At 41.0% G+C, this 26397-nt stretch overlaps 1 protein-coding gene across 7 annotated transcripts in view; it reads left to right on the forward strand.

The window, feature by feature from the left end:
• The window catches only part of SYNE2 (spectrin repeat containing nuclear envelope protein 2), a 195642-nt gene that overhangs the window by 69271 nt on the left and 99974 nt on the right, over positions 1-26397 (forward strand). For all 7 annotated transcript variants that reach the window (XR_012628988.1, XM_074869023.1, XM_074869025.1 and 4 more), the window contains 14 exons: positions 1332-1644; positions 2357-2521; positions 3399-3755; positions 4256-4390; positions 5038-5199; positions 6580-6726; positions 14173-14328; positions 14730-14995; positions 16136-18245; positions 19782-20104; positions 21130-21274; positions 21992-22207; positions 22589-22854; positions 23639-23795. Coding sequence is in view for 6 of the 7 variants with exons in the window: in XM_074869023.1 (XP_074725124.1) it covers positions 1332-1644; positions 2357-2521; positions 3399-3755; positions 4256-4390; positions 5038-5199; positions 6580-6726; positions 14173-14328; positions 14730-14995; positions 16136-18245; positions 19782-20104; positions 21130-21274; positions 21992-22207; positions 22589-22854; positions 23639-23795 (4918 nt within the window). In the remaining variant the exon portion in view is untranslated. The remainder of the gene's footprint in view (positions 1-1331; positions 1645-2356; positions 2522-3398; positions 3756-4255; positions 4391-5037; positions 5200-6579; positions 6727-14172; positions 14329-14729; positions 14996-16135; positions 18246-19781; positions 20105-21129; positions 21275-21991; positions 22208-22588; positions 22855-23638; positions 23796-26397) is intronic.

Here is a 26397-nt window from a genome sequence, read left to right on the forward strand (position 1 = left end):
GTGCTGTGAAACATAAACTGAAGTTCTGATTTTACACGTGCAGATGCTTTCAAGATATTTGTCTGCTGTAATGTCCCTGAACTTTCAATAAAATCACTGGTAACTGCCATTGAGATCAATGGAAGCTAGAGTAGGCCTACCGTATACTTTTTTAAAAATGTCCCAGGAATTAATTTTTAAAAATAAGTGTTTTTGAGAATATTCAGTTGTCTTTTCTTATTACTGACAACTCAGTACAAGCAATACAAGTGGCATTCAGGAAGGTAGAACATTGGCTATATAAGATCCAACACAACAGAATGCAGAGCACCCTCTTCACAGTATGTTGAAGACAGGAGTTGAGGTGCTCAGCATGTCTGAAGAGATGCTCAGGACCTTGCAGGATCAGGCCTGTGAATAACAGATGTGACATGGTAACAACAGCAGTGTGAAGCTGGAGTAGGGAACTTAAGAAGCAAGAGTACCTAATGTATGTGAGGCTATGCTTTATTTGTCATTTGACAAAAAATACGAATCTTGAGGGGCAAAAAACAAAACACTTAAGCTTTGTTTTTGTCCTCATTTATCCTGCTGTACTTTACAGAATTATAACCAGACTTTGTTTATTTGGATGTGTTTGTGTGGGATCATATTTTCAAATATTGGCATTTAAGTTCCATCTGGAAAATATCTGTGCTTCATCGCCAAATGTGAACATACAAATGTTACTTTTGTCTCACTGATCGTAGCCGCATATTTCCTGTGGACAAATGCGATGTGTTCACCTGCAGCAGATCAGTGTTCATGCTTATAAAGCACACAAATCAAAATCCAGTGGCGAGGTCAGGAAAGAAGGCACTGGATTGTGCTAACATGACCCATTCTGCATATGCTGGTTTTGTTGTCTGCATCTGTAGAACGTTCCCCCACCCCCATCTCAACCATCTTCTGTAGAGCATTCCTTTTCAGGAGACTGTCATAAGAAGTTGTCAAGGAAAAGAGATTCATAGCCATATTGTAGTTTTTAAACAGAACTTCTGCTGTAATGAAAAGCAGAAAAATACAGAGCATGAGCATCACATCTCAGATGCCAGAAACTGTGGGTGTGTAGGTTTAAGAGGGTTAGTCACTTGTCCTGCATTTAAGTCCAGTTCAGCAGTAGTAACTTCAGTGTTTTTCATTTTCATCACCTTGAAAATTCCAGTCTAAAGCTTATCAGTAACTTAAAACCTGAAGAAAAGTATTCAGTATGCTCACATTCTTTTTATTGGTTGACTTGTCCACAATTTGACATTTTCTAACTAATGAATAAAAGAAAAATTAATGCTATTAAACACAGTATTTTTTCTTAGCCCTCAAGAGCAACTTCAGTTCAACAGGGAGCAATATGAGCAAAGCAAAGAAGATCTGAGGCTGGCTCTAACTGAACTAGAGAAACAGCAACAGGAGATCGGTTTTGCCCTTCAGCCTGGTTTGCAAGAGAAGCAAGCTCAGCTGACAATCTATGCCGACCTCCTGCAGAAAGTAGAAGACTTAACTTCCCGATTTAATGAATTGGAAAGCCAGGAAGATCACCTACAGGGTCACACTGGGGATCCCTGCTTCACAAAGGTGGAATGGTTGGAATTAAAGCACCAACATGCAAATCTGCTCAGCCAGCTACAGGTTGGAACCTCACTCTCTTTCCTTATGAGATTATTGGTATGCTTGTTGATTGCAGTTCTCACTGTTTGCCTGTAGAATTCAGCTGGCAAGTTTATGGGTAAAGTTCCTCTGTAGAAGGGCAGGGAATTCCTCTCTCTCTCTCTCTCTCTCTCTCTCTCTCTTACTGTGGGAAAAAGAGCACTAGAAGCTCATATTTTTCACCACCTTCTGCTTTGTAGAGGGATAAATGTTTAAACAAATGAGACCAAGGTAAGCATGAAGAACATTTTGTACCTGTATAAACAGATTCAGATAGCTATAATATGAAGCATTTGTTCCTATGATCTCCAAGACATTGTAGGGTTTTTTTGCTTTTGGAAGGATGGTTGAATGGCTTTTTCTGCATCTTGTTTGTTACTGGTTCCACCCAGTTTAGCACAAATTGCATTTGCACCCTATGTGGCATTCGCATCTAATCTTTTATCAGTTTTGAATGGAAAACATCCCCTTTAGAAGTCTAAACATCCCTATTTAGAAGTTCATGGTGGAGTCCATGATGGGCTGGGAAGAGGGTAAGATATTTTTCGTGCACCTGTGGTTAGCTGGATATTTTACAGCAAACAAGTAAGTTTTTTGTGCTGCTGAAGTCCTGGAAAAGCTGTGACAGTCTGCGGATGAGTTATATTTGTTTGAACTAATGGTGAACTAATCCTAGAAACTCCTTGGTTTCTAGGCAGTAGTGCAGACGTTGGAAAGTCATGTTCAAGAGCACCAGCAGTTTCAGGATATGGTAACAGGCCTGAGCACTGAGCTGAAAACCGTCTCTGAGAAGCTTGCTGATCATGAAGGTTCAGCAATGGAACAACCATCAGCTGAGCAAAGCCAGTTGAAATCACAGGTATGTTGCAGGTTTTACATCATGGAGAAAGCGGGTCCATGCCCTAGGGGCTTGTAGAAACCATCACATTTATAAAAGAGAACTGCTAATGGTGTCAAACTGAAAAACTAAGAAACCTTTCTAAAATATAAAGTATATGTGGTGTTCCTTTATTAAGATAATTGTAGGCCTAAAGCCACTCTTAATGCACAGAGTGGACCTTTACTGTCAGCTGAACTGACGGTACAATTGTCCTAGCTCAAGCACACAGGCTTCTTCTAATTTGGTTGGTTGGGGGTTTTTTTCCCTCTCTGGGCATAATGAGGAAAGAGATCATTAAATTTGGTGTTAGTAGGTGTCTTTAAATTAGCCAGAGCGGAAAGCTTAGGAAAATGTCTGTGAGCCAAATTCAATTTGAGAAGTGTCCTTCATGCATAAGTAGACATTCTTTTGCTCTTTGGCAGAATGGGTAACAGTCTTGTAGCTGTGAGCATAAAGAGCTACTGAAAGCTGAAACCGTAGCACAGATATGGATCACTGTAATTCCCCTTCTGCCAGAATTTGCTATACCTCTAAAAAGTAAAAATGAATAGGAGAGGGAGAGGTTTATCTGTTCAGAACTTGGAAATATCACCATGCACCTCACAGCATACTATCTGATTATGTTATCACTGCCGTAATGCTCATAGCTTCAGGTGTTCTCTGTTCATAAAAATGGCTGACTAAAATTACTGGTTTAGTATTTGACTTCCTGCAGCAAATAGGTCTGCATGTACTTTTCAGCACAGTTTATTGTTCACAACAAATATTTATGATTTTAGTGATTGACTTCAGATCTTAGCATTAAGAATATTGAGTGAAGGTACTTTTCAATAAAATGTTTTCTTTGTGTTTAAAGGAACAACAAGGACCTCTTAGTCGATGCGAAGACACATTAAAGAAGATTTTGGTTTTAGCAGAAACTGTTAAACAAAACACCTCTTCACCAGGACAGAAGTTTATTAAGGATGAGATTGAAACACTTCAGATCGAACACAGGAGTCTGGAAGAAAGACTTGAAAATGTCAAGGAAAAGGACAAAAATATTTTCAGTGAAGCCCTTGAGTTAAAAGATGAGTTTGGTAATGAAATACAAAGGGAAGATAAGGCAGATACAATGCTGAAGAGAGAGATACAGATCACTTCTGATACTCCTGTTGCTGCAGAAGAGAGCCACACAGCAGTGGAGTTAAAGGAGCCTTTGGAAATGCATGATGTGAGTATATTTGTTGACAGTAATTGCAGAGGAAGACTGGTTAAAGAGGCATCTGTCTCTCAAATGACTTTTGTATATTGCATCCTTAATTTCATTGAAATTAAGCCTTCCGTAAATATATATGTATAAATCAAAGATGTGAACAAGAGCTCCCTTAACTTGTTTTAACAAGTCTGTAACAGGCCAATAATGTCTATTCAAAACTGCAGTTTTCCGTTTAAACACAACTTGTGTATAGCTTTCTCTTGCACATAATTAGAGCAGGTATCCTTGGTGAGGACACAAAGGGAGAAGGTGTATGGTTGAGAAAATTGCAGATGCACCTCTGCCAAAGAACTTCGAGAGCTTCTGTTAAACCAGTAAGACTTGTTTAGATCTGCAGCACAATATTTGTCCTGTTTGATTTTGTAGATAATGGTTTTTGCCATTCAGAGATTTAATGTTAAAATACAATGTTTACAGTCATACAAGCAGGTTTTCTTTTATATCATTTCTCTTAGGGTCAAGATGTAAATGGAAATATGTCCGAGACAGACAAGCTAAATGATCTGCTTTTGAAGGCAAGCAGTGTATTGTCAGACAGCCCATTACAGGGTATCCATCAAAGCAAGGACAGATTGGGGCAGACCATTCAGGTGCCTGACAAATATGTTCTAATACATGACAGTATATGTGTGTGTGTGTGTCTGTTCGCTAGAAATGCAAATGTAATTCCTTAAAATCTGTAGTCTTACAGGGATGTATTTTCCTTACCTGATTAAACGATTGATAAATTATGTTCTACAAATCATCCCCTCAGCTTTGCACATCTAAAGTGTGCAAGAGATCAATTTGATGATCTCTACAAGTCCCCAGGGCAACAATTTGGAGAACTCCCTCATTGACCTGACCATTGAGTGGTAACAGTAGCTGGGAGAGATGACAATCAAAATATCAGAGTGGAAACCATCCGTGCTGGGATTTCTGGAGAAGGAGCAAGATCAATAGTTAGAGTTGCCAAATGTATCAAAGCAGAAACTTCTATGACAGTATTAAAAATCATGTGAGCACTCACTCCTGCTTGGTTTGTGTTTCATAGTGATTAAGATCCTGATACGGCAAACTGATCTGAGCAGGCGTTTCCAAGAGACTCTAGGTTTGGGTTACCTCAGCCTTTTTCTTCATTCATTAAGCTAAACTGAAGATAGAGTAGACAGCTTGTGGAGTGTGGTGTTCCTTAGTAAACTTAGATTTTGGACTGTGACTTCTACTGGTTGTAAACATTTTGTATTTTTCAAATCAGGGGGAGGCTGATAAAGAAATCCCAGGTATGGACAAACATGATAGGGTCCAGGAGGACATTCTGGATAATGCGGTTCAGGGTGGTGAAGCAGAACTGGAGAGAAATCAGGATGGTGTTGGTGTTGAAGGTGATGAAACAAGAAAGGAGACCCATCCAGCAGAGGTAATTGGACATGAGAATACACAAGTGATTGAATTTGAGAGTATATGTATACAGTTTAGTTGCAGTGGGGATGATATTACTAATAAAAAAAATATAAAAACCTCATTACACTGAGGTATTTTTGCCTGATGTGCTGTACACTTAGTATGTGTTAACTGTCTAAACCTTTCCTGTACATTTAAAATTAGTATGGAGGGATGTTTTTTTTCACTACCATGGGCTGCCACAAAGTGGTTTGCTGAAGATATTACATTCCAAGTCACCTACACCTGGACATATTGTGAAGTCTTCTTACCATTTTGCTTGAATACTGTTATTTTGCTTGAGTCTCATTTATTTAGATTTCTTATTTATATCTTTACTTTGCACATATGAGGCTGCATTTGAAATGCTATGTCCTGTTTGGTGCACCCTGGTACATGTTTGGTGCACCCTGGTACAAGGGGATTTTGGACAAACTAGAGCAGTGTTTAGGAGCTGGAGCCATAATGATTGGGAAGAGACTTAAGTTCCTGTTGAAGATAAAAAGGCTAAAAGGGGTCTCATTGCTGTCATCCCCTCCCTGAAGGGGTGTTATAGAGAAGACAGCCAGAACCTTCTCAGACTTTGAGTTTTAGCAAACTGTGTGAGATGATGAAAGCAGTGTGGTTGTGACAAGATGGAGCACAGTGTGCATTCATGAGCTTGCTGAGAATTGGTGTAGATTTGTTCATTCTGGGTTGCAGGTGGGCTACTTTGAGTATATAGCCTATCTGACTTGCAGCCACTAGCTCAGATATCCATGCAGCATGGGTAGGTCTGTGCTGTGCTCTCCACCATGGTCATGCTGTAAGGATTTGCCATTCTTTATTTTGTGTAGGTGGCTGTTTTATTTCATCTGTCCCCAGATGATAAACAAACTCAGGCAGAACTTACAGTCAGCAAATACCTCAGCATGTGCATACAGCAAATCCCCGGGCTGCCCACAGGAATATCCTGCCTGGTAATTGGCTGGGTGTCTAACCACAGACTCTTTGTCTACAGTACAAGTACAGGATTGGAGCCTCAGGAAAAAGCTAAACCTTTTAAAAAATGCATCTAGGGGTACACAGTTCAAGGTCCATGCTTAGAATAAAGAACAGTGTAGGTCAGAGGAAGAACACTTGCAATCTGCAATTTCTCTAAAAATTTGTAACAAAATTACAGCACTGCTTCTGCTACATAGATTCCTTGGCCATAACCTTGCCCACAATAAATTATGAGATGAAATTGTGGTTTTCCTCATCTACCTATAATTATGGGCTTTGTGACTTTGTCATCTCGAGCACTGTAATTACTACTCAGCAGGTTTAATTGGGGCTTTTTGGTTACTTGTTTCTTTTATTTTTCTTACACTAAAAGGAGAAATCTGGTGATACCAAGAATCAGTCATATAGAGAAGATGTGGAGCAGATTCAGCAAAGGGTGTGCCAGAGGAGTCAAGTCCTGAAATCTTCAGAAACTGAGAAAGATGGTCTGGAATCTAATCCCCCAGTTTCTGCACATGAGGTAACCCACATTCTCTTATTTCAAGCTGCATTTGTCACAGTGATTGAATTTTTGTTTCCACATGGGCTTCAGCTGAAGGTGTTATAGAAGAAGAGGCAATTACTGTCATATCATAATCAAGACCATTGTGTATACTAATACTTTATGTCCACGATAGTTTTGAACTTTATTGAAAGTGCTAGCCACATCACATTTTTCAGTGAATCTATTAAAAAGAGCAATTTTGGTTTTCAGAGCAATCATAATCAGTCTTTATGATATTTAGAGTTTCTCTTTCAATTGTTAATTAATACAACTCTTTCCATGTTATAGTTAGCTGTGATATTCTTTGCCATCATGAGGAAGGGAGATTAGAAAACTGAAGTCCAAGGGTGATTCAACATAAGAAAATAAATTAAATAAAATAAAGGAGAAAGAATTCAAGCTGAATGAATAACAAGGTGCATTACTAAATGCCATTACTAAGTCTATTCTTCTTTAAGAGCAAGGGTGTTACATCACAAGTGCCCCATGACTGCTGATCCTTGGTTACCACATCCTTAGATTGAAGGTAGGGCCAGATCTAATCTTCACAGTTAAATCTATAGGCAGGTCCACAGCTGGCCTGTCCATTGACAGGTCTTACCTGGGACTTGCACATCTGCTCTAACTGGAACCCCCCCAAAAATCTCCCAAAGGTCTGCTGACTGGAAGCTAGCTAATGTTATTCCAATTTACAAGAAGCAGGTGAGGGAAGACCCAGGAAACTACAGACCTGTTAGTCTAACCATAGTTCCTGGAAAAATTATGGAGAAGGTCATCCTGCGTACTATTGAAAAGCATTTAAAGAATCATGCAATCATCATAGAATCATTTAGGTTGAAAAAGACCTTTAAGAGCACCGAGTCCAACCATAAGCCTAAGATTACCAAGTCCACCACTAAATCATGTCCTTCAGTGCCACATCTACACATCTTCTAAATGCCTCTAGGGATGGTGACTCAACCACTTCCCTGGGCAGCCTGTCCCAATGCTTGGCAGTCCTTTTGGTGAAGAAATTTTTCCTAATATCCAATTTAAACCTCCCCCAGTGCAACTTGAGGCCGTTTCCTCTTGTCCTATAGATTGTTATCTGGGAGAAGAGACCAACACCCACCTTGCTACAAGATCCTTTCAGGTCCCCTGAGCCTCCTTTTCTCCAGGCTAAACACCCCCAGTTCCCTCAGCTGCTCCTCACAAGACTTGTGCTCCAGACCCTTCATCAGCTTCACTGTCCTTTGGACATGCTCCAGCACCTCAATGTCTTTCTTGTAGTGAGGGGCCCAAAACTGAACACAGTATTCGAGGTGTGGCCTCAGCAGTGCCGATTACAGGGGGACAATCACTTCCCTAGTTCTGGCCACACTATTTCTGATACAAGTCAGGATGCTCTTGGCCTTCTTGGCCACCTGGACACACTGCTGGCTCCTATTCAGCCCGCTGTCAACCAACACCCCCAGGTCCTTTTCCGCCAGGCAGCTTTCCAGCCACTCTGCCCCAAGCCTGTAGCATTGCATGGGGTTGGTTGTTGTGACCCAAGTGCAAGACCTGGCACTTAGCTTTGTTGAATTGCCTACGGCTGGCCTCTGCCCATCAATCCAGCCTGTCCAGACCCCTCTGTAGAGCCTGCCTACCCTCAAGCAGATGAACAGTCCTGCCCAGCTTGGCGTTGTCTGCAAATTTACTGAAGGTGCACTTGATCCCCTCATCAGATCATTGATAAAGATATTAAACAGAGCTGACACAGATCAGACACGGTCAACACGGGTTCACAAAGGGAAAGTCCTGTTTAACTAATTTGATATCCTTCTATGATAAGGTCACCTGTCTAGTGGATGAGGGAAAGGTGGCAGATGTAGTTTTTCTGGGTTTTAGTAAGGCTTTTGATACTATTCCTCACAGCATCCTTCTGGACAACTTGTCCAACTGTGGGATGAGCAGGTTCATGGTGTGCTGGGTGAAGAACTGGCTGAAGGGCAGAGCTCAAAGGGTTGTAGTGAATGGGGCTCCATCTGACTGGTGACCAGTCACCAGTGGTGTTCCTCAGGGTTTGATTCTAGGGCCAGTTCTGTTCAGTATATTTATCAACGATCTAGATGCAGGAGTTGAATGCACCATTAGCAGTTTTGCTGATGATACCAAACTGGGAGGTGCTGTTGACTTTCTTGAGGGACAAGATGCCTTGACCTGGGATCTAGATAGATTGGAGCATTGTGCAATGATTAATGGGTGGAGTTCAAGATCCTTAGGGCAGCAAGGAGGGCACGCAGCAAGCTTGCTACTCTGGGCTTCAGGAGAGCAGACTTTGGCCTCTTCAGGAACCTGCTTGGTAGAGTACCACAGGTTAATAAAGCTGGTTAATATTCAAGGATCACCTCCTCCAAGCTCAGGAGCGATGCATTCCAACAAAGAGGAAGACAAGTAAGAATGCCAGGAGGCCTGCCTGGATGAACAGATTGCTCCTGGACAAACTCAAATGAAAAAGGGAAGCCTACAGAGGGTGGAAGCAAGGACAGGTAGCCTGGGAGGAATACAGAGAAATTGTCTGAGCAGCCAGGGATCGGGTTAGGAAAGCTAAAGCCCTGATAGAATTAAATCTGGCCAGGGACATCAAGGCCCACAAGAACAGCTTCTATAGGTACATCAGTGATAAAAGGAAGAGTAGGGAGAATGTGGGCCCTCTTCTGAAGGAAACGGGAGAACTGGTTACCCAGGATATGAAGAAGGCTGAGGTACTCAACAACTTTTTTGCGTCAGTCTTCACTGGCAAGTGCTCCAGCCACACCGCCCAAGCCTCAGAAGCCAAAGGCAGGGACCGGGAGAATGAAGAACCGCACACTGTAGGAGAAAATCAGGCTCGAGACCATCTAAGGAACCTGAAGGTGCTCAAGTCCGTGGGACCTGGTGAGATGCATCTGTGGGTCCTGAGGGAACTGATGGATGAAGGGGCTAAGCCACTATCCATCATATTTGAGAAGTTATGGCATTCAGCTTCCCACTGACTGGAAAAGGGGAAACATAACCCCCCTTTTTAAAAAGAGGAAAAAAAAGGACCTGAGGTACTACAGGCTGGTCAGTCTCACCTCTTGCCTGGCAAGATCATGGAGATGATCCTCCTGGAAACTATGCTAGGGCACATGGAAAATGAGGAGGTGATTGGTGACAGCCAACATGGCTTCACTGAGGGCAAATTGTGCCTGACAAATTTGGTGGCCTTCTACCACATGGTTACAGCGTTGGTGGGTAAGGGATGTCATCTACCTGGACTTGTGCAAAGCATTGGGCACTGTCCTGCATGACATCCTTGTCTCTAAATTGGAGAGACATGGATTTGATGGATGGACCACTCGGTGGATAAGGAATTGGCTGGATGGTCGCACTCAAGAGTCAACGGCTCCATGTCCAAGTGGAGAGCAGAGACAAGCGGCATTCCTCAGGGGTCGGTGCTGGGACCGGTGCTGTTTAACATCTCTGTTGGGAACATGGACAGTGGGATCAAGGCACCTTCAGCAAGTTCGCTGACGACACCAAGCTGTGTGGTGCGGTCAACACACTGGAGGAAAGGGATGTACCATCCAGAGGGACCTGGACAGGCTGGAGAGGGGGGAGCTGGTGTGTCCTGGTTTAACCAGGATAGGGTTAAGTTTCCCCAGCAGAGGGGGGGAGCTCTAGCCGGGTTATTCAGATACCATGCGGACGTCCCATCCTGGCAGGTCACATTTTCCTGGCGCGGGAGCACGGTGCACTCGTGGTTTTGTACATCGTGCTTCCCACTGCTGTATTTGGTAGCTATTTTGCTCTGTTCATTGCTATCACTATTACTGTTATTGTTATTGTTGTTGTTTGTTGTGTTGCTATTGCATTATTGTATTAAACCTTTCCTTATTTCAGTCTTGGGGCTTTGTATTTCACTCCCTTTGTGGGGGAGGGGCAGCGGCCGCGTGGTCTCAGACCCTGGCAGGGGCTAAACCACCACATGGTGCAAACCTCATGAAGTTCAACAAGGCCAAGTGCAAGGTCCTACACGTGGGTCAGGGCAATCCCAAGCACAAATACAGGCTGGATGGACTGGATTGAGAGCAGCCCTGCGGAGAAGGACTTGGGGATAATTAGTGGATGGAAAACCGACTATGAGCCAGCAATGTGTGCTAGCAGCCCAGAAAGCCAAGCGTGTCCTGGGCTGCATCAAGAGAAGTGTGGCCAGCAGGTCGAGGGAGGGGATTCTCCCCCTCTACTGAGCTCTTGTGAGACCCCACCTGGAGTCCTGTGTTCAGCTGTGAGGCCACCAACATAAGAAGGACATGGACCTGCTCGAGCAGGTGCAGAGGCAGCCACGAAGATGATCAGGGGGCTGGAGCACCTCTCTTATGAGGACAGGCTGGGAGAGTTGGGGTTGTTCAGCCTGGAGAAGAGAAGGCTCTGGGGAGACCTTGTAGCAGCCTTCCAGTACCTAAAGGGGGCTACAGGAAAGATGGAGAGGGACTCTTTATCAGGGAGTGTAGTGATAGGATGAGGGGTAATGGTTTTAAGCTGAAAGAGGGTAGATTTAGATTAGATATAGGGAAGAAATTCTTTACTGTGATGTTAGTGAAGCACTGGAACAGATTGTCCAGAGAAGCTGTGGCTGCCCCTTCCCTGGCAGTGTTCAAGGCCAGGTTGGGGCTTTGAGCAACCTGGGCTAGTGGAAGGTGTCCCTAACCATGGCAGGGGGGTTGGGACTAGATGATCTTTAAGGTCCCTTCCAACCCAAACGTTTCTATGATTCTATGAAGTCCAAATGACCAATTCTGCACCTGGGATGGCTAACACTGAGCACATGTATAAACTGGGAGAGGAGCAGCTGGAGAGCAGCCCTGCAGACAGGGATCTGAGGATGCTGGTTGACAGCAGACTCAATATGAGTCAGCAGCGTGCCCTGGCAGCCAAGAGAGCAAACTGCATTCTGGGGGCATTAAACACAGTCAGTCAAAACAGGTGGTTATTCCACTGTATTTAGTGTTGATGCAGCCTCACCTTGAGTATCGTGTGCAGTTCTGGTCCCCACAATTTAAGAAAGCTGTGAAAGTCCTTGAATGTGTCCAGAGGAGAGCAGCAAAGCTGGTGAAAAGGCTGGAAGGCATGTCCTGTGAGGAGTGGCTTAGGATTTTGGGCTTCTCTAGTTTGGAGAAAAGAAGGCTGAAGGGTGAACGCATTGCTCTCTACAGCTTCCTTAGGAGGGGAAGTGGAGAGGGAGGTGCTGATCTCTTTTTCCTGGTATCCAGTGACAGGACACATGGGAATGGTTCAAAGCTGTGTCAGGGAAGGTTTAGACTGGACATTAGGAAGCGTTTCTTCACTGAGGGGCAGTCAAACACTGAAACAGGCTTCCTAGAGAGGTGGTTGATGCCCCAAGCCTGCCAGTGTTTAAGATGCCTTTGGACAATGCCCTTAATAACATGCTTTAACTTTTGGTCAGCCCTGAAATGGTCAGGCAGTTGGACTAGATGATTGCTGTATGTCTCTTCCAACCAAAAGTATTCTAGTCTATTCTATTTTCTATTCTATTTTCTATTCTATTTTCTATTCTATGACTGATTTTTCACTTCTAAACGTGATCTTTAAGTGTTTGTATTCAATCTATTTGAAGCTAGCAAAGGGAAGGGGAAGTAGCTTCTGCTGAATGCCTGAGGAGGTGTTGGATAAGAAAGGGTCTAGACTGTGGGCTATGCCCTAGCCTGAAGCCAAAGTCCTGTTTGGCGGTTTCCCACAGGCCTGCACTTTGAAGAGCCAGCAGGGCAGCTCTGGCTTTGTACCTGAAGGACAGTAGCTGGTCAGCAATGCCCATTTCTGTTCTCATATTTTCCTTCCTCTGTGGGAAACATTATAACTATGGTCTGGGGAGATTCACACTATCTATGTGTCTGTGTATCTGGGGAGGCAGTGTGACAGTGTACATTGAGAAGATCATACAAACAAACATGCACAGCAATCCTGAGGTTTTTCTTAGTGCCAGGACACTTACTTTTCTGTGTGTTTTGATGCGTTTATATTTCAATCTGGTAAAGTGGATTTTTCTCCTCATTCTGTGATAGCTTAGCTGAGTTTTTCTCCTTACTTCATTTCTGTGGCACTCCAAAGTCACCTAAGATGAAACCTTATGTCTGAATTGATACAGACAGCCATTATGGATGTGTACACAAAGAAATTGAAAAGTTCCCTGACTGACTATTTCATGAGTGGTCCCCTTCAGTTTTGACTGAAAATAATGAAAAGAGTTCAAATAAATGGAATTATTCTTTTCCAACAATGTCTACAATGTGCTACAAGTTTCCCACACTTGGAAGCAGGTACATTTTGGATAGCTCATGACCCACAGAGAGGCAGATGACAGGAACAGCTTACAAGTGATATGGCTGCAGGGATAGCTGGCTGCTTCCTTGTAAAATTGTAAGTTTATCAAACAAGAATTTTTTATCGTTGCTGATTCTATACGTTGGTACCCTTGAGAAGCTCACAGTGTTGTCATATCTGTATATTTGTATGCATTCACTCACATGAAGTCTATACGTGGAACAGATCACAGTTTACACCAGATATAGACAGGTACTGGGCAAAGGGAAATGCAGAGAGATTTTTAAGGTATTGCCATGTGACCCAATAAGCCTGTGACATTTCATTTGTGGTGTTGTCTGCATGATATAGAGGATTATGTTTTACATCTGAACTGGAGCTGGCTAAGAGCATCCACTTGGGCAATAACCTCGGCTCAGCTGATGTTAAACCTGGCCATGCTCCAAGTGACTTGTCCTTCTGTCATTGTGGGAATCAATGGCAGTGCCAGGGACTGGCTCTGGAGCCCCCCGTTCCCTTCCTCCCCACCCCCATTGAGACATGGCTCCCTAACGCTCTCACCTTACCCCTGATTTTGGATAGCACTTGTGGCAGTAGCAGCCGTGTCTTTGTGTCACAACAAAGCTCCTTCATGCATGAGTGGCCCTGTGAAGAACAGTTAAAGACATGGTCCTGGTGAAGGACACAGCAGTATATGGAGGCAGGTGCTGAGCAGAAGGAATGGGAGGGTGAGGAGAGGTGAAACGTCCATGAATGTGTAAGGCAGAGGGGGAGGAGACAGGATAGACCTGTGAATTTATCAGTAGCAGAGGTGGGTGCAGGAAAGATGTTGTTTGAAGGTGGGAATATCAGAGTTTCAAACTTAAAATGACAGGCAGAGATTTCATAGCTGTCTGAGCAGTGCTGTCAAGCTGGGGTGACTGCAGAGGTGGGGGGTAGTGATGGAGGTTCCAGCCCCTGGGTCCTGATTGACCCACAGAGACTATGGGGGAAGCCACAGCAGGATATAGGCATGGCTTAAACATGTGAAGCAAAGTGTTGCAGTCAGAAAACTTGGTGTAGGACCTTTAGAAATAAGAATCCTGTTTTGTGTTGTAGGACACAGGTGCAGAAGTGTTTTTCCAGAAGGAACTATTTCCTGGAGTGCAAGTAAACACTGAATATCTTGAAGAGGAACAAAAGGTCAATGAGCTGAAAAAAGAAGTGTCTGAACTGGATATTGTGCTTATAAATGAACAACTAAAAGAGCTGGAGGTATGGAAATTGCAAAGCCATTCCTCATTGTTAATGTAGTGAGACACTTACAAAATTATTATTCACTTGGGTAGAACAAAATTATTGCACATAGTCTTACGTGATGTTTGACTGCATGATTAGTCAATTTGTCTACCAGGTAATCTACAAGCACTGTGACTTAATGCAAGTATGTCCATGTAAATACCGTTTTTTGTACTGCTCTTCTGGAGTGCAATAGTGGATACACCTATGATTGAGCCTGTGCTTCCATGAGGTGCACAGGCATGCGTGTTCATTTGCATGTGAATGAGCAAGCATGTGTTTGTAGATGTATCAGTACTTAACTGTATTTTGTGTTGAAAGCTGCAAGTGTTTCAGATCCTCTTTTAATCCCCTCTCTGTGGTGGGCTTGATTGTAGAATTTACAAAGTGAACTGGAAACATGGAAAGCAAAATCTTTGTGTCATAGTCAAGAAGCCTTTCCCAATACAACAGTATCAAACAGAGCAGAGCTGCAAACCACAGAGCCTGCGGTGCCCTGCTGGGACAGGCTGCTTCAAGAACTAGATGCTGTTAAGGCAGTGAAGCAACAACAGTGCTGTTTAATTAATGAGTACCAGAAAAATCTTTCTGCTGCGCAGTCCTCAATGAAAAATTTGTCAACAGAAAAAGACAACATAAAAATGTAAGTATAGTTGAGGGTTTCTGTTAATAGGTTGCAGAACAAATATGGTCCTGGACTGAACTTTGTGCCATACTTCAGTAATGCTCAGACAAGAATATGGTGTTTTATCCATCTCATTAATGTTAGGTAGCAAGAGAAGTCTCATAGGTTTGTAAGTTTAAACAGAAGCATTTCTGGTAGTTCTCTGCTATTCTTCAGCAACATCTACTCTTTTTGCTTTTTAGGCAAACAAAGAAATGGTTGCTGTGCTAAAAAAGTATGTAAAAGCCATATTAAAATATTTTTACAAAAATATGGCAGATGTGAAATATTAACTTTTTTTAAAGGACTCATCAGTTCTAATTTTTTTCTGAGGGAGATATCTCATTACTCTGAAAATTAACCTTATTTGGTAGGAAGAATTATAGGGCAATGAATAAATACAGTACCAATTCAGAAGTAACCAATGCACACAAAATATTTAGTACCTTTTATGGATTAGCTTTCAAAACATAGAACTAACCTATCGGTCACAATAATGTATCACAATAATTTGAAAATCTTTAAAATAATTTATAACATTGTTAATTTACAGCAAAGAGATTTAAAAAAAGTTGAATAAAAATCTAACTGCTAAGTGTATTTTAGATGGGAATTTCAAAATATGCCTGGAAAGAAAAAATGAGTAGATCAATTCCTCGAAATTAACCTTGAATGAATGAGAAATTTTGAAATTTTTCTTATAACTAGGTTTTATCTACACTGTAAATCAGAAATTGTCATACAGTGTTGTTAAATCACTTAGAGATAACACTGTTGTTGATTTTTAAAATTTTACTTATTGTAACTTTAAATGGAGGCTACATTCCTTTAAGAAATGACACATTCTATATTATATATACTCCCAATTTTAGAGAATATACATTAGAATATACCTTTCCTGCAGAGATATCTAGAAATAATGAATGCTGTACAGGTAAGCAAGAATAATGATACTGCAACAGTGGTTAGGAAATTTGTGAGAGAACACTGAGAGATACATGTGATTAAGTGAATAAAATGAGTGAATCATTTTCTAAACAGTGAAATTCTTTTTTAAAAACGTGCCCATGTTTAGGAGAAATTTAGGGTTTTTTTAAACGCTACTCATCTTTTTGGCAGGGGTCCTATGAACAACACGGTTCTTTTGGAGAAAATTAAGGCATGCATAGAGTCCTTACGAAAAGAAAGAGATGTCTTAAACCAGTTGAAAACTCAGCAAGAAAGTTTATCTCAGCATTTAACATGCATGGATAAAGTGTTAACCGAAAGCCAAATGAGGCAACTGGAGCAATGGTGGCAACACATGGAACAAACAGTACAAAAGAAACATGATCAAGTTGTGGCAGAAATTGATGAATTTAACCTGCTTATGAATAAAGCACAGGATATTCAGAGACTTATACAAGAACAGTATTTACAAGCAGAGTTCTATTCCTCAGCTGCAGGAAAAGTCAGATACCCTGTGCTTTGGACCACAGAGCTACAGGACATTAAACACGGTCTTTCTCTATTAAAAAGAAGGATTGAACTGCAGATGAAAAGAATTTGGAGTGATCAAGAGAAGGTAGCTTTGGAGAACTCTATACACGATTTGCAGAGTAAATTGGAAGCATTATCAGCACAACAAGCTCCTCGAGAGGATGTTCAGATCACTGGTCCTGCTGTGATGAAACATGAAATGGTTAAGAGGCTGAAAGAAAATATTGCATGGGTCAAAGATTCACTGTCCGCTCTTGATCAGAAAGCAGCACTTTTCCCCAGTGATGTTAAATCACAGATCAGAAGTTGTCAGCTTATGAACACAGAAGTTCTAAACAGAGAGCCTGTGATTGTATCACTGGATTATGGGCTCCAGCACATCATTCCCAGCTTGAAGCCAGAGGAGATCTCTGATATGACTTTCCTTTTGCAAGCATTGCAGAATTCATACAAGGCTCTTGTTTTAAAATCAGCTCAAAGATTACAGCACCTAGAGCTCCAGCTGGAGGAGAGGCAAAGGCTTATTGCAGAAGTAGAAAAAGTTCACTGTCAGCTTCAAAATGCTGAGATGCTTGCGAGGCCTGACACGAACCAAACCAGCACATGGTCAGAATTAATCAATCAACAAGCCATTTTAAAGGAGATTTTAAAGGACATACAAGAAATAGAAGGGCTTATCTCATCCCACTGTAAAGAGACTCAGGTCACAGCTGGGGAACTGAGCCTGTCTGAACAACTATTTTTGATTGATCAGTTAAGAAGTCTGAAGAATAGAGCAAGGAAGACACAGAGACAAATTCAGAGTAAACTTCATGAAGTAGAAAAAAAGATAGCTGTCTACAGAGAGTTTACTGAAGGAATAACTTCATTGCAGCAAGATCTTAATGATGTACAGTATGGTGAAATGAATCTGGAAGAAGATGAATTATTAGGAGCCAAGCAGGAAGTGAAGGATAAATGCAAAGCACTTAAAGAAAAAGTATTAGCTTTTCAGTCCAATTTGTCACAAATAATGAAGTACAAAGAAATCTTTGAATGTGTAGGTCTAAGATGGGACTCATCGCAGCTGGATGAATTGCAAACTAAATTTCTTAAAATTAAAAATAAAATTAAAGGGAAGATAATACACTTTGATAATGTTGTTAGGGAATGTGATAAGATTCAGGCATTGCTAAATGAAATCCAGACTCTGACATCCACTGTAAAAAAAGAAGCTAACATCCTAAATGATAGCTCTAGCTCTTCTCCTGCTGAGAATCTTATATCTGCACAGATTCAGTTTCAGACAGTTCAACAAATCTTGTACTTAACCCAGGAGGTAGCAAATCAAATAAACAAAAATGAGGTCTTTGATACACCATTCAAAGAATCTAAGAGGAAAGAAATAAAGAGCCTGGAGAAAGATGTTGAGAAATTGAATCAGTTTCTTCAAAACTTGGTCTCTGGTCTCCAGTGTGTAAACAAGGAAGATATCCAGAGTGAAGTAGAGCATATATTCCACATCATAAAGCGTATTCAATTAGAGCTTCAGCAGCCACTTCTGATAGACATAAAAGTAATGCAGTATGAAAAGATACGATGGGAAGCAATTCAGAATATGATGCAAGCAAAGTTTTCTGCTCTTAAATGTATAATGGAAAAAGAGGGTGAAAACCAGGAAGAAAAATCTCTTGCTGCTGGTATAGAAGCAAAATTAGAGACACTGCGAGATCATGAGAAACAACTGAAGACAGACATTGCTGCCCGTGTTGTAAGTATATTTAATAAGAGTAAGGTATGGCCATATGTCTTTTCCCTATAATTAGATTAGGTGTCTGTGACTGTAGCATTTATATTTTCATGACTTATATCCTCCTTTTATTCTAATAACTGAATTGGCCCACCATCATCTCTGCATTGGTGGTGGGAATCATGATAAGAAACTAAGGATACAAAGAAATCAGTTGTATTCAGTTTGATTATAATCAAGCAGTGGGGATTAGCACAAGAAAAGAAAGGTAAAGGGGAGGAAGGAAAAGGTTTTCTTGAAATATTGAGCTGAAGAGAGGCTGGGTGCAATTGTCCTGGGATTATTATTGGGACTGATTTTATATAATACTTTCAATAGTGACGATGATGAAAAAAACAGAAGTTCCTTGTTTCTACAGTAAAGAAAAAGTTTACCAGTTGGGAATGATCAAGGAGAGTAAAGCACAGGTCAAACCAATGTGATCAGGCCTCAGGAAGGTGAGCAAAGTAAAGGCAACTGGCATCCAAGGCTTTAACACAAGTATATGAGGCATTGCTAAGGCATTGCTGGAGTACGGACCCAATTCTTGATGGCTTTGTCAGGAAAGGTCCACTCAAACTGGAACAGATGCTGTTAGAGGGGTGAAGAATGTTGAGGGCAGTTAATAAAACTGTATTTACTCAACCTGGTAAACTGAGGACAAGTGGGAAATCTAACTAAGAAATATAATTAGGCTGGAGGTAGACTTAATGGATGGAAAGAGACTGCTGAAGCTAAAGGGCAGTGTTAATACAAGGAGAAAGAGTTAGCGAATAAATTTGCTGGAAACCAAAAGAGTGGTAACCTTCATAGCAGAGAGGTTCTGGAACTGTGTCCTGGTCAAGAAGACCTGTGCCCTGACTGCCCAAGAGATCAGTGGATACAAATGAGGAAATATGAGGTAGTAGCTAATAACAGAGGGAGGGACTCAGCATCCCTGATGGACTTATGGTCCTGCTGCCAGGTTTCCTGGTTTGCTGTGCTTCACCTTCACTGTTTCAGTATTGTGTGGGAAGCACAGTGCCAAAGTTCCTCTGCCCTGTGGGAATCCAAGAGCTGGCAAAGTCACACATCATTCTGTGTATAAATACATATAAGAAGAGGGTTTAGCGAGAAGAAGTTTGGCAAGTCGTAGTGGAGGTATTCCCTGGAGCCAAATAAAGCATCAATGTGTGGGCTCTCCTTGTCTGAACAGGACGTATACTTCCATGTCCCTAACGGATCTTATGGCTCTTGTGTCCTGCCATCCTTCTCTCTGGACTTCTTCAGTATTGGCTGTTCCCTCATAACCCCAGTTCCTATGCTTGAAGGCAATCAATCCATAGGTTACAGCACAGCTCTGTCACTACCTAGGTAGCAGAGTGCATTTGCCATGTGTCCTCCCTCACCTCCCAGGCCAATTCTGGGAGTGTTGGTCTCAAAGACAGCCAAGTGTGAAATTCTGAAAAGACCATGTGGTGATCCAGAGGAGCACAACAGTCTTTCTTGATTGTTCATTTGTCTTTCTAACACTTTCAGAATGCTCTGGAGGAAGCATGTAAGACTGGTGAGCTTTATACCAAGGCTGTTCAGGAGGCTGCCAGCTTCCTCGAGGACTATGAAGCTCAAGTCCAGTCTGCTGCAGCAGAGCTTGGTAGCTCAGAGGGGGTCTGTCAAACCCCACAATGGAAACAAGAAGAGTTCAACTCTGCAAAGGCTAAAATGGAAAACCTGTATTCCAAACTGAAAAACCTAGTGAAACCAGAAGACAAAATATGTCTGGAAAATACTTTAACAGAAGTAGTCAATAGAAGTTTGACATTAAGGGAGAAGGCTCAAAGAAAGGAAGCTGATGAACAGAGGTAGGTTTAAGAGATCTTCCTAGATCATGTTCCTTATTATGAGAAATTTGACTGATGATAAATGCAGTGTTGTTTCTGCTCTGACAGAGCCAGTTAATTCAGCAGAAAGAACTGTAAGCATTTCTGTTGTTCCCAGATGTAACTGTAATGGAAGGAAAATTACCATACAATAAACATATTGCTGACACTTTACAATGCAATAATTTTTAGTATATTCCAGAAAGTATGTATGGGACTTGACTGAGGGTCATAGTGTGCCCGAATCAGAAGAAAGCACATTTCCACAGTCTCTAGTTCAGTGCTGGTGCAAGTTAGAATAGTTTTCAGAGGGGCCCTAATGCGTGACTTCCATAGGCTATTCTGATGTCTTGAGAAAGTAAAGACCAAACAAGATGCAGGCCATAGCGTCCTTCCTTTGAATATAGGTGTGGAAGAGACCTGAAGGGCCTACAGATACAGATACTTCTTCTGTTTCAGGTACAGAAAGAGTGGGAGATAAAGGATTTTTAAATAACTTGCTCATGATCCAGTGCTTCTGGTTCTATTGAGCCTAACCTTAAAATCTGCTTTTATAATCAAAGAAACAGATTACTTTAAAGACTTTGGTAATAGAAAAGAGATGATAAGATATAGAAATAAGAAATTAGAATTGTACAGACCACACATTGTAGGGACAGATAGAATGCATGTTACAAACTGGGAACTAATTTTTGGGAAAGTCTGAGGAGGATGGAGACCTAGATCAAGACATACAATTCTTTTGAGCAGCTCCATGGTTAATATATGGACATACATACCTATATTTCTTTACCTGTGGGGCATCTCTAAAGTATCTCGGGTATCAGACTGAAGTGTGTAACAAATGCTGACTGAAGTGTGTAACAAATGCTAACTGAAGATAACTCACAAAATAGTGAGCATTACTAGTTCAGAAGATTATTTTTTTTATATTCTAGTGGGCATTATGGTTGGAGAGAGGAGCAACAACAACAAATTTTAATTGGTCTATTGATTGTTTTTTACAGGTATTTTGAAAAATACAAAAGCTACACAAAAACAAAAGATAAGGTGTGTAATCATCTTAACAAACTGGAAAAGATGCTTAGACAGTCTTTGTCTCAAATACCAATGTCTTATAAAGAAGCTTTGGAGCACTTAGAAGAAAGCAAGGTAAGAGAGGCTCTGAAGAACTTGAAAAGCTCATGCAAAACTGTGGTGCAGCTATGCACACCATATGATATCATAGCAGAAAGAAGTGAAATACTTTATCCTGTGTTTATGTATGTATAAAACCACAGAATATATTTATGTACCTATAAAAAGACCGGATTATACTAGACTGTGTAAAATGAGTACATCTTATTGCTGTAGAAATCAAACATTATCTGTGCTTAAGATAGCATTGCATTTCTCTTCAGATTCCTCGTTGCTTCTTTGCAGGACCAGGACTGATCAGATTTCTAACATTGCTGTTATTTTCTCTCAGAAGTGAAAATCAGAGAATTTCCAGTTTCCCCACCCAGGACTCTCTTGCTGTCTCCCCGCCAGACCTCTGCTATAATCAACCTCCTTGCTGTCATCTCTTTTAGTACTCACCATATTACAGGCTTGTCATTTCATATATCTGTAACTCCTGCTCATTTCTCTTCCCTTCCAAATAACCAGAAAGAAGTAAGAACAACCTAATTGCCTGGGCACAATGTTCTTCTGTTTTGTTTTTCTCCACAGTCTTAGCCAACAGAACTCTCTCATTGCAATTGTATTCAACCAGCTCAGTGGAGTGATTGCCATTTTATTAGAGGATCTTCTAAATCGTGTTACTGAATGCTTCATTAACACTTTGGACTGTATTGTTTTATTTATTTACTTGTTTATTTTTCCTGTAAGATTTTAGTCTCCAACATTGACTCGGCTGAAGATGATCTTGTGAAGCTGAGGCAGGTCTCTGGAGAGCTGATGAGATTGTGCAGGAGAAGTGACAGGGCACTGGTCAGGACTGTAACAGTGCTGTGGGAAAATTGGCTGGGTTTGCTTGAGGCAGCGAAAGGGCTGGAAATTAACTGTGAAGAACTAAAGCAGGAGTGGAAATTCATCAATGAAGAGGTGAGTTGCTCAACAAACTGTAAGTTTTGGGGAATGTAGGGATGGGGCCCTCAGTAAAATGGCATGTAAGGGGCTGACATCAGTGCAGAACATCGTTTCCCACCCACTGATCAGCCAGTTATCCCCAGCTTTTCTTGAACCTGGAGTCAAAAATGATGAGGATATTTATAGTACAAATTCTCGGAACACGGAACAACTCTGTGTGTGGTTATGTGCTTTGTTAGAGCAAACATGAACGTTTTGGCACACTTCAGAAGTTCAAGTTCTCTGGCTATGTAATTCCCAGTACTTAGTCATGCATATGAGTAAATGAATAATGTAACTGAAGGTGATGGAATAAAAAAGCACTTTATCTCATGCTTTGACATGCTGTTTACTTAGCTGGAACGAGAAACAATAATTCTCGATAAGCTCCAGGAAGAACAGCCAGAAAGTCTTAAAGAGAAAGAAAAGGCCACCAGAGAGGAACTGGTAGAATTACTAGATTTTGTGAACTCATTTGAGGAAAACATCAACCAGCAACAGCTCCTCTTACTCTTACTGCTTCACCGAATAAGAAACATCCTGAATATATCTGAAAATACAGAGGCAGAAGCTGCCCTTCCTGCCTTATGTGAGATAAAGGCCATGCAGGATCGCTGTAAAAAGTAAGTGGTGTGAAATTTCTGTTGAAGATATGACATAGGACTACTTATAAGCACAGTGTTTTATTGGGTATTAAAGAGTATATGAAAGCTGTAATGCACTTAAAATGATAGTGAATGCCCTACTGGGGCAGACCAATGCTCCATCTAACCCACCTGCTGTCTTCAGCATGGGCATTGAGAGGTAGTAGTTGGGAGAAGACCTGAGCCTGGCCACATCGTGTGTGGGCTGCAATTTGTGTTCAAATGTAGAAGGAATCAGAAGGGATGACAGTTGATTTTGGAGCCTCCAAGCTCTTGTGAACTTGAATGAGATATGTGGGTCTTCCACTCTTAGGAAAATCAGACCTTGTGCTTTTTGCAACAATGCAACTTTTGCCTTACTAAGTGAGTGCCTCTGTTTAAAATTTGCCTCAAATATTTTTTGCAAATCTCTGGTTGTACTCGCCCTTCTCCACGCCTGCTTTTTGACTTGGAAATCTTTGTGAACGTCATCTGCTCTGCCAGCATTTTCAGACTCTGAGAACCTGAGCTCTGTTTGCTGTTTAAATATTCACGCTATCTGATTTGGTCTACCAAACATACTTTGTTTAGCAATATCTGAAGACTCATTTTTGAAGAAACTGAGACAATAAATGACAGAAAATCAGAAAATAATATTAAAATACAGACAAATGTGGTTCTGCATATATATTTTAAAAATATCTGTATTAAGCATGCTCCTTGATTACTCTTTCTTAGTGTAGAGTCTAACACTTAATATATTCTTGCTGGAAATCTTTCACAGGTTGTATGAAAAGTCTCAAGACCATAAGGATTCTGTACAAGCTGAGATTCAGGAGAGGAACAAGATCACTGAAGAAATAAGTGATGTGAAAAATGCATTACAGAATGCTGCATCTGTGTTATTACAAGATACAACGAGAAAGGCAGGACAACTGGAGGTTGGTAAAGGCTCTGTTATCGTATGGGGACATTCGGAATATGTTCTCTTTTATGCTGGGGCTTGAACTTGCTCCAAATGAAATTAGTGGCAAAGTATATGCATATGCATATTGACTTAAAGAGAATGAATCTAGCTCAGCAGAATATGACTGGCCCTGCCATGCCCTTGGTTTGCCTTCCTCTCCCACTATGTAGTCCAGTTAGCAGCCCTAGAAGTCTTTCCAGATTGCAGAGAGATTCACAGCAAGTTGCATGCCTTTTAGGAAGGGCTGCTTGGTGTACGTCCTGCACCTCTTCCCCCTCTGCGTACCTAGCCAGGGCAGCTTCGGGTGCTCTAGATTTGATGTCCCGCATCAGGGGATTAATCTGGCAAATGCCTTTTAGAAATTAAATTGTGATCAAGATCACAGTCTCCACCAGGAGCAACCAGTGCTCTGCAACAACCTGGTCTATACATTTCTATAATTTCAGTATATTTGTGTTATCCTTCTTTGAATTCTTGACTTTGTGAAATGGTATTATTCCTACCACTTCCTGAATGTGGGTTTATTTATTATTTTAATTATATTTGTTTCAATTTAGTCTTATTGTTCTTTATAGTACTAAATTTCTAAATCTTGATCAAAAATTTATTTTTAATTATATTTAATCAAGTTATTTTTTAGATGTAGAACTTTATAATCTGTTTATTCTAGCCTACTAAGGTCTATTACAAATTTGGGCTCTCTGCTGAGTCTTGTATAAAAACTATTTGGGGGTCCCCACCACATATTTTCTTTAGAAGATGGATGCTTGAAGCTGGCAAGTGGTTAGGAAAAGTACAGAAATCAAAGACCATGGTGACAGATATGAATATTTTCATAGGGGTTAGCATGAGAGAGAAATGTTAACTACATCTTGAGGAAGTTCTGAAAACCTATGAGCCAGCATTACTGTGGTGAAACCTTGTGGATTTGTCTGAAAGGGATGGTTTTCTATTTAAAATTATTTAGAATTAGAATTTAGAGTTGGGTCTGCTCTTTTTCTGAGTTCTTTGTGTCCCGGAGGAAATGTTACCACTGCAGGTGCTTGATGCCTGCTCTTTTCCCTCACATCCAAACTCTGAGCACTTAAACTCACCCAAAAGTGAGTTTAGACCTCGTTCCTGTTCCTGACAGCAATCGGGACAAGCAAATGTTAGCAGCAATCCCATGAAATTATTTCCTTGTAGCAGTATGTCACAGCAGGCCTGTTCCTTTTGAGAAGATTCACCTGAAAGGACTAAAAATTCCTTAATTTTACCTAATGTAAACACCAGGAAGCCAAAATCTGCAGGGCAATTTCACCCCTACTTCCAAAGAAAACCTAGTTTCTATAAAATCTATAGCATTATTCAGGCCTCCATTGCATTTATTGAATGGAAATGCCTATTTCACTTCCAGGTGACAAATCTAGGTTATTCAGGAGGCAAAGTTTTAACTCATCAACATAGATGAATATCCGAGGGGGAAGTGACATCATCTAGTCTCTTAGGAAAAAAATTGGGGCAGTTTTGACAATCTGCTTTCCAGCTAAATAATTTGTGAAATGTGAACATGCATTTATATACAGAAACCAGTTTGCAGAGACATGCTTTGTTTTGGAGGCTAATGTTGTAAGTAATTCTTGCAAATTCAAGTCAGGGAATTTATAAACTCCCATAAACGTTGGCACAATCTTAATTGGGCCATTCAACAACAACAGCCTTCTCTACGGTAGAATGAGGCACACAGCTGTTTCATGGTTTTGAGTTTTTTAATATCAGACTGACTTGTTGTGGGATGACAGGAAACAAATCAGTCTCAGACTCTTACATATTTTTTCTGGGCACTGTATTTGTGTGAGGGAAAATCCCAAGTGAAGACAGGAGTTAATGGATTACCATTACACATGATTGAAAAAGAAAAGGATGTTAACCTTAATGTCTTTCATTGCCTGGTAGGAGGTTTAGATCATTTTCCCCAATAACTTGAGTTAACATTTGAGTTTCACAAACAGCTGAGCATTGGGAAAAGGAACCATAAAGCAAACAAACAGAACTTTCCAACTTGAAATTCTAGAAAACCTTCAAAACAAATGAGTTTCTTCATTCTTTCTGTAAGAGGACTTAGATCGGATTTTATTTCTAGGCCACAGGCTGTAGACAGTTGTTCAAGTTTCTTTTACCTCATAAAACCTACATTCTTCATGCAGAACTGGAAACTACTGTTTTGAAAGAAGCCTGCTGTCCTGCTCTGCGTAATTGCCTGAAAGCAGACACTTCAGCTTGAAACCTGTTGCTTTTTGTGGCCTTTGTGTTGTTTATAATAATGAAGGAATGAACGTTGGCTATTAAACATCTTTCAAAGAGAAAATGCACTTTTCACTAAAGGGGGAGCACAAAGGTTAACATTTAATCATAGGAGCACTTCAAATGATTACATTGCTGTACCTGTCAATAAATATCAGTGCGTCAGTTGCCTGACATGGAGTAGTATCAAGTTTAATTAATTCTTACAGATTGAAAAGCATCGTTTGATTAAATGAGTGAGTATTTCTCAAAGTTAATCTGATTGCAGAGGTAGTCAAATTAGGTTTGATATC

The sequence above is a fragment of the Strix uralensis genome, chromosome 4, assembly GCF_047716275.1.
Source record: "Strix uralensis isolate ZFMK-TIS-50842 chromosome 4, bStrUra1, whole genome shotgun sequence".
NCBI classification, from domain to species: Eukaryota; Metazoa; Chordata; class Aves; order Strigiformes; family Strigidae; genus Strix; species Strix uralensis.